This window comes from Medicago truncatula, chromosome 4 (genome assembly GCF_003473485.1).
Source record: "Medicago truncatula cultivar Jemalong A17 chromosome 4, MtrunA17r5.0-ANR, whole genome shotgun sequence".
Taxonomy (NCBI): Eukaryota; Viridiplantae; Streptophyta; class Magnoliopsida; order Fabales; family Fabaceae; genus Medicago; species Medicago truncatula.
Window position 1 is genome coordinate 52,199,927 of NC_053045.1, and position 7,921 is coordinate 52,207,847.

A 7,921-nucleotide genomic window follows, 5' to 3' on the forward strand; every position below is an offset into this window, starting at 1 on the left:
TTTCAAGGTATAGAATTGTACAATCAGGAATATCCGGAATCCTATTACTAGGAAAGATACGTGTTTGGTACGTACATATTTCTAGGATGATCTTATGGTGGTTGATTGAAATGAAACATAAAAAGTCAAGAACCAATTATCAGTACTCCAAGGAAACAGGAAGAACAAATTATTCATTCACCAAAACTAAATCATACTTTTAAGAAGCATATACAGCAACACCAAAAAGATACTCTCATACCTTGAAAACCCTATTGACCAGCCTTCAAATTTATACTTACAAAAGTATATTGGTTCCTAGAAGAGAATCATCAGGAAACAAAACGATATTCAAATGTCATGAGTATATTTGAATATATATTTACAATGTTAGCTAACATTAAAAAGCAATCAGTTTCAATTTTTCATGCAGAAATTATGTCAAATTTAAAGCAATAGAGAAAAGGCAAAACAGACTACCATAGCATTTCTGTACTGCCCTTGATGTTCAAAAACAACCCACAAACCAGTTTGTTGAATGACTATTTTGGGGCATTTTAGGTTCATGTCCGTACATTAGACCTTAAGAGCTTTGCTAACACTGCCAAAACAATTCTTAAATAAAATAGAAACTGATTATGAGAGCGATACATAGTTAGACAAACAACACTGCCTCCAAACAATGGAAGCAGCAAAATAACTTCCTAGACTAATTCATAAATTTGAAACGATAAAAAAACAGGAAAGACATCTGACCAGAGATCATTATCATGTTTTTCAATAACTGTAACAGTTAAGAGAGGAAAATAAACACAATATGTTGCAACACAAGCAGAATTTTAATTTACACATTACGAGCATGTTCAATCAAACAACGACACTGCAAAGTGATGGAATTGGAGTACAAAAACTATAGACAAGATGTCAAGTGGAAGCTTTAAGGTAATATGCCACGGCAGGATGTAACCATTTATTTCAATGTATTGAATTTCTATACCACCTTATGTATTCACATACCAACATGAGTATTCTACATTAACACATGCACCATAAGATGAAATGAGAAACAACTTGATTTCGTGATGCTAAAGAAACTCATGTCCTAAACCAACTAGACCTATGAAAATTAGATGTTCCAACCTAGAAAATTACAGACGACGCAAATAATGCAAAAAAGGAGAGACCACAGCATACACAACTAATGAAAACAGAGAAATCTCTCAAGACCTTTCGATCATGCTAACAGAACGAGCCAACCGAAGAGTAAGGCTACCTCCATGCACACTTGCTTCTGTCTCAATAGGTTCACACTCATATTGCTTCCTGCACCCAGGACAACGAGCATCCTGCTCAAGAATCCTCTTGTGGCAAAAGAGACAAAGCCGAAAACCACAATTGCATGGAAGAAAACTCGTGTCCGTTAAATCGAGATCCTCACAGCAAATTGGACAATTGGATGGCACAGACATGCAAGACCAGGGAACCCCTCCTACAAAACGTGGATTCGGCATACTATGCTGCTTCGACAGATTGGGCAAAGTCTGAGGGCGAAAAGCATCATCAGCCCTCCAAGCTTTGCCATTACCGGAAGCCCGAGGAACCGTTCCACCACTCCCCGGTTTGGAATCCAAACATCCTGAACTCAAACCATCAGTCACTTCACAAGATGAATCCGTTTCCACAACGGGTTCATCCTGTGGAGAGGCTCTATGCTTCTCATCGGCGGCTAAAGCATCTGCCACAGCCTCCCAATCATCCAAGCATCCATCATCTACCTCCTCCTCTTGTTCTACTTCTTCTTCATCATCTTCTTCCTCTTCCGTAATATTCCCGGAGAAACACCCACCACTACTAGAACTACTACTGCTACTGCTTGCACCACTGCTACTACCAGTGAAATTCGTCCCGGAATCATTACCACACAACACACTACTATTAGGACTGATAGGACTGTTTGACGGCGACTCCGAATCACTGTCTTGATGAATCAACACGTCATCCTCTCCACCTCTACGCCTCGTCCCCACTTTCTCCATTTCACGTTTGCTCTGTTTCCCCACCGGTGACGACGACACGTGGACATCATCGTCCAATCCATCCTTGCAACCCTTCTTCTTTACTGCACCTGAAAAACCACAACAAAGATAACAAATTAAGAAACCAATAGATCAAAAGAAAAATCGATGTTAACATCACACATACCTTGAGATAGCCATTGTTCACGACGAGCATCAATCTTATACTGCTTCAATTTCGCCGACCTATTGGTCTGAAAATAGAATTCGATAACGCGTGAGATTGAATTAGAACGGTTAACAAAAAAAATTATATATAATCGGAATCGGAATGAAAATCGTTACCCTCTTCTTTTTGCCAGGGTTCTTGGTGTTAGCGGCGGAAGGAATCGGAACGGCGGCGATTGAATCGGAACCCATGGCTGAACCGTTGGGATTTGATTTTTCGAAGAGATTCGCAAAAACCCTAATTTGTGAAGACGATAGAAAATTCTAGAGAGATAGAAAAGTTAGAGAGATAACGAAGATGGATCACGGTAACTACTCTGATCCTTTCGCCCTTTTTGCCTCAGAAAGAGGGTCCAGGTGGATTTTATCGGATTTCAGTTTACGGAATTAGCCCTTTCTTTTTGTACAATTTTCATGCTGATTGACGTGATGTTTTGTTGAAAATCGACGCAGTGCAGGGTTATAAAGGTAAATGACGTACGTCGAGTGAATTGCAAGACGACGTCGTTGAATTTGCTTGTATTCGCAAGATTTTTTAACCCGATAGGATTAGGAATAAATATATTGTCATCATTAATTGGACTGTCGCTTTGTAATTATTTTTACTTATTGACCAAAATCAAAATTGATATTATCGGTACAACAAATTGGTAATGAAGGAAAAAATAACATAGCACTTATATAGAGCAATGATAACTTGACACAAAAAAATCAAACATAATTTAGATAACGTATCCTTGTACAATATTTTTTTATTTTTTATTTTTCTTTTCTTTCAACATATACTATGTTATCTCTCACTTCATGTACTGTCTCTCTGTTTCTTTCTCTCATAAATCACCACCACCACCACTGTTACACACTCTCTCTCCCCCTCCCAAATATCCGGCCACCGGCGACGACAATCTATCGTCATCGTTCTCCTCTCTAATCTATTTCTCTCTCTGCAAAACAAATTCAAAAAAGACACCAAGGAGGGTGGTAGTGATGGATGACGGAGACGGTGGTGAGAAAGTTGTGTTCAGATCTGAAGGGGTTGGAGGTCGATGACGACAATGGTGAGGACGATATAATGGTGTGGTGGCGAGGATGATGGTAGTGACAAGGACGGAAGGCGCGGCGGCAAGACGGACGGAGGGCGCGGTGACGAGTACAGAGGTGGTGGTTAGGATGGAGGGTGCGGTGAGGACGGTGGTGGTTGTGACTGACGAAGGCGGTTGCGGTGGTGGTGGTGGTCAGAAAGGAGGGTGTGGTTGTGAAAATGCAAGAGAGAAGAAGAGGTCGGGAAGAGAATAAGGAGAAAGACAGAGAAAATGGGAAGAATGAAGTGGAATTACCCCATTAACCCTATGGTTCACACCAAAATTACTGTTTTGCCCATGGTGTTGTATTTGTGTCTCAAATTGTGTGTCCATTTATCATTTCTCTTTTATATATGGTGAATGGGATATTGAGGGAAATTCAATCAACCCAGTCGACGAACTCAAACAACGACAATATAGGCTTTCCATGTTTGCTCTGATGCCCCCATATTTATCGCAATTCAAAAGATATTTTGCGATGATGCACTTTTTACTCTTTCTGTCTGTCGAAATTTATTTTACGATGGTGTATTTTGCTCGTTTCAAGCAACACGGAAGGCTAAGGAGCAACCATCACGATGAAATTACCAATGAAACACATATGGTTGTATCTTAGCCCATCCTAAATAGAATTTCTTAGACCAAAACCATATCTTATTTTACGGGTACCTTCGTTTTCCACCCTATTAGTTTTGCACGTGCCTACAGATCTTAGATTATATAATCCAAACAGTGTGAAACACCTTCTAAACCCGCCAAACACATTAACACATCTTCAAAACCCTCTATTTTTAAAATTTTATGATCCAAATAAGGGGCACGAGAAAAAAAAAAGTGGAAAAAGAAATAATATATTTTATGGGTCCCGTGAAATAGGAATAAGAACATTGGAGTGAGGTGAATAGATTCACAACAATATTTCTTTTAGAAGAAAAATCTCTTATATACACCCTCAGCCATGCTTCCTACCTCACGCAGAGCATATGAAATCCTAATTTTACCTTACCAATTTTTAAATGTCTATATATACATTTCGATTATATAGTGAAAAACTAAAATTTAAAGATTCCAAGATGGACAAGGTATATTTTATTTTGGACGTTTTTCGTATCTTTCTTAACTAAAAGAATGTTTTTTATGGTTATAACAATTTGTAAGAAAATTACAGATTTGAGTAAATCATGAGTTTAGTTAAAAATTACTACGCAAAACATCTAAATTTTGTCCCGTGAACCATCGAATCTTTGAACGAAAGTTGCGCCTGATGTCATTAGGTTGAGGGTATAGATGTCACATATCGAATCTCACCACAAAAAAAAAAAAAGAGCATCTAAATTTTGTCCTAAAAAAAACTCAAATTTTAATTTGTCGGAAAAGTTAGGGGAAACTCAAATTTGAATGTTTTAGAAAGAAAGAAAAAACATTTTGAAAAGCATAGATTTTTCAAAAATATTTATTCTAAAACAAAAAAAAAAAAAATCAAATTTTTATATAAAAAATATAAAACTTACGGAGTAACCATGGCTAATTGTTAAAAACTAGTAATGAATGTTTCAAATAATTGAATTTTTAGGTATCTTGCACAACTATAAACTTGAGTTTTCTAGAGTATTTATTTCCAAATTCATCAGTCGGAGATTTTTTTTGTTGACAAAAGGGACAAACATTGCCGAAACTCATTAACACAACCGTAGAATCTTAAATAAAGGTAGAGTCTTGAGTAAATATTTTAAATATAACAATATTAACATTTTTAATTGAGTTAAATCTTACGAACAAAAAGGTAAAACTTTTAATTACTCGTAAATATTTTATTTTTGAAAAATATGAGGTAGGAGGATTGCATGTGGGTGTGGCATGCATCTTACCGATCATTTAGGATCAAGAACAAAAAGTACAACTTAGAATTACTTGGTCATTTTCTTCAATACATAGAAAAATGAATGAAATTGTTTTTCATACCTCAAAGAAGTACTCCAGTTCACAAGCTATCGCACTTTGCCACGTCTTTTGCAGCCCCATTTCTGTTCTAGCTTAGTATTCTCATCTGTATTGTTGAAGTTGTTCATTTTCAAATGAAGTAATTATTTCATTAAAAAAGTTTTGGATGAGAAGTAAATTTATTTCATTAAAAAACTTTTGGATGAGTAACAACATATATTCAGCATAAAATTGTGTACAACTGGATGTTTTGTGGTTAACTAAAATAGTAAACTATATCCCTTCAAAAGAAAATAAAAATAGTAAATTACATCATCGCCACTTTATTTTTAAGAAAATACTAACGTCCATGAAACATTAATCAAGGAAACAAATATAATAAAAATATTTTGAAATTTATATAGTCGAACTCTTTAAATTGAAAAAAAAATGTTATTTTTAATACAAAATTTATTTATTTTTCCTTAATTATTGCCCAACCTTATTTTTAACATACAAAAACACATTGAAAACAAAGTACTCCCTCCGTTTCAAAATACATGTCCAAGTCAACCACTTCACATATGACAATGCATAATTTTGACTGTTAATATTTTTAATTTTCTAAAGTAAAAAATTATAAAAATTTAATATTTTGAAAATATTTGTCGAGACAAATCAAACAACATCTTACATGCTAATATTTGTATTTATATATTAGTTAAAAAGTATGGTCAAAGTAAGTCAAGTGAATAGTGCACATTGCAAAAATTAGACATGTATTTTGAAACGGATGGAGTAATAAGTAATAACACATTATAATTTAACGTGGGTTGACATCTTTGGCCTACACTCACAAGTCACAAATGTACTTTAGCAAAATGTATTCATCATTTCAAATGATATCGCAATAACTTGCTAACACAGTCAAATATGTGTACTTCCATTTTCAAATGATATTACAATAACTTGTTAACACAGTCAACTATGTGCACTTCCATCTTACACAACAAATAATCAGATGCACTATCTCTAGAACACATTTGTCCTGTCCTTACACGTTCATCCAAAGTCTTGAGATGTCTCAACTCTAGATACGTTCGTTCATCTAAGATCGAGGATAATAGGAAAGGTGGCTATAGGTGACTCTCTGATTTGCGAGTATAATAACTTGGTGCATATTACTTGTAGTATCTCTTAAAAATTTTACCACGACATTAATACTCCCTCAATTGGAATTTCCAAACTTGTACACCATCGATCATTTTTTTTCTTTCGTTTTTGCGCGTGTTGTTTTTTCTAATAGGCAAAGGAATTTTATTAACAACCGACCCAATCATAATGTGACAAAGCTGCAAGATTACAACAACAAATCATACAATACATCTGCATCAACACCCTATCATAGAAAATATGATTGAATTGATATTTCATTGAAAACTTCCCAACGACTAAGGCTTTGTTTGCGAGTTTTGAGGGGAAGGAAAGGAAAGGCTAAGGAGGGGAAGAGAAGGAAAGGGAGGGAAGAGAGAAAGGAGGGAAAACCTTCCCTTTGTTTGGGAGTTAAAAAACCAATAAGGCAAGGAGATGGAGGGCTTATGTTATAATTTTACTATTTTACCCTTTTTCCTCTTAAAATCAATACATTGTTATACTTTGTAATTTAACTTCTAATTTATTCAAAACAACTTATCTCATGAAAAACAAATTACGATCTATTTTTAAAAAACAACTTATTTATAAAAAAAAGCTTATTACAATCACTTTTTAAAAACAACTTATTTATACAAACCAACTTATTACGACCTTTTTTTAAAAAACAGTTTATCTTACAAAAACAAATTATTACGATCTTTTTTTAAAAAACAACTTATTCAAAATAGCTTATTTATACAAAACAGCTTATTATGACCTCTTTTAAAAAAAAAACAGCTTATTCAAAACAGCTTAATACAATATCTTTTTCAAAAACAACTTATCCAAAACAACTTATGTATACAAAACAACTTATTACGACATCTTTTCAACAAACAACTTGTTCAAAACAGCTTATTTATACAAAAACAACTTATTACAATCTCTTTTTCAAAAACATCTTATTCAAAACAGCTTAATACGATCTCTTTTTCAAAAACAGCTTATTCAAAACAGCTTATTTATACAAAACAGCTTATTACGACCTCATTTTTAAAATCCGCTTATTCAAAACAACTTATTTATACAAAACAGATTATTACGACCTCATTTTCAAAAATCGCTTATTCAAAACAGCTAATTCATACAAAACAGCTTATTACGACCTCTTTTCAAAAACAGCTTATTTATACAAAACAGCTTATTACGACCTCATTTTCAAAAATCGCTTATTCAAAACAACTTATTTATACAAAATAGCTTAATTTGACCTCATTTTCAAAAACAACTTATTCAAAACAACTTATTTATGCAAAACAGCTTAATACGATCTCTTTTTCAAAAACAACTTATTCAAAACAACTTATTTATATAAAACAGCTTATTACGACCTCATTTTCAAAAACTGTTTATTCCAAACAACTTATTTATACAAAACAGCTTATTACGACCTCTTTTTCAAAAACAGCTTATTCAAAACAGCTTATTTATGCAAAACAACTTAATACGATCTCTTTTTCAAACACAGCTTATTCAAAACAGCTTACTTATACAAAACAGCTT

The 7,921-nt window shown here is 34.1% G+C and overlaps 1 protein-coding gene across 1 annotated transcript; it reads right to left on the minus strand.

Moving 5' to 3' along the window:
• Positions 1-908: 908 nt before the first annotated feature.
• LOC25493773 (uncharacterized) lies at positions 909-2,568 on the minus strand. Its single transcript, XM_039833294.1, has 3 exons — positions 2,340-2,568; positions 2,182-2,248; positions 909-2,104 (listed from the first exon to the last, which is right to left on the minus strand). Exons 1-3 carry the CDS (start codon positions 2,412-2,414, stop codon positions 1,200-1,202), a joined length of 1,047 nt encoding a protein of 348 aa, XP_039689228.1. The 5' UTR covers positions 2,415-2,568; the 3' UTR covers positions 909-1,199.
• Between the last annotated feature and the right edge of the window lie 5,353 nt (positions 2,569-7,921).

What these genes read in the sequence shown, in the direction of transcription:
- LOC25493773 (XM_039833294.1), bottom strand. Translation starts at nt 2,414, where the DNA reads ATGGGTTCCGATTCAATCGCCGCCGTTCCGATTCCTTCCGCCGCTAAC. An exon ending in ACCCTGGCAAAAAGAAGAGG is followed by an intron (nt 2,249 to 2,339) that starts GTAACGATTTTC and finishes TTCTATTTTCAG; the next exon opens with ACCAATAGGTCGGCGAAATT. An exon ending in TGAACAATGGCTATCTCAAG is followed by an intron (nt 2,105 to 2,181) that starts GTATGTGTGATG and finishes GTGGTTTTTCAG; the next exon opens with GTGCAGTAAAGAAGAAGGGT.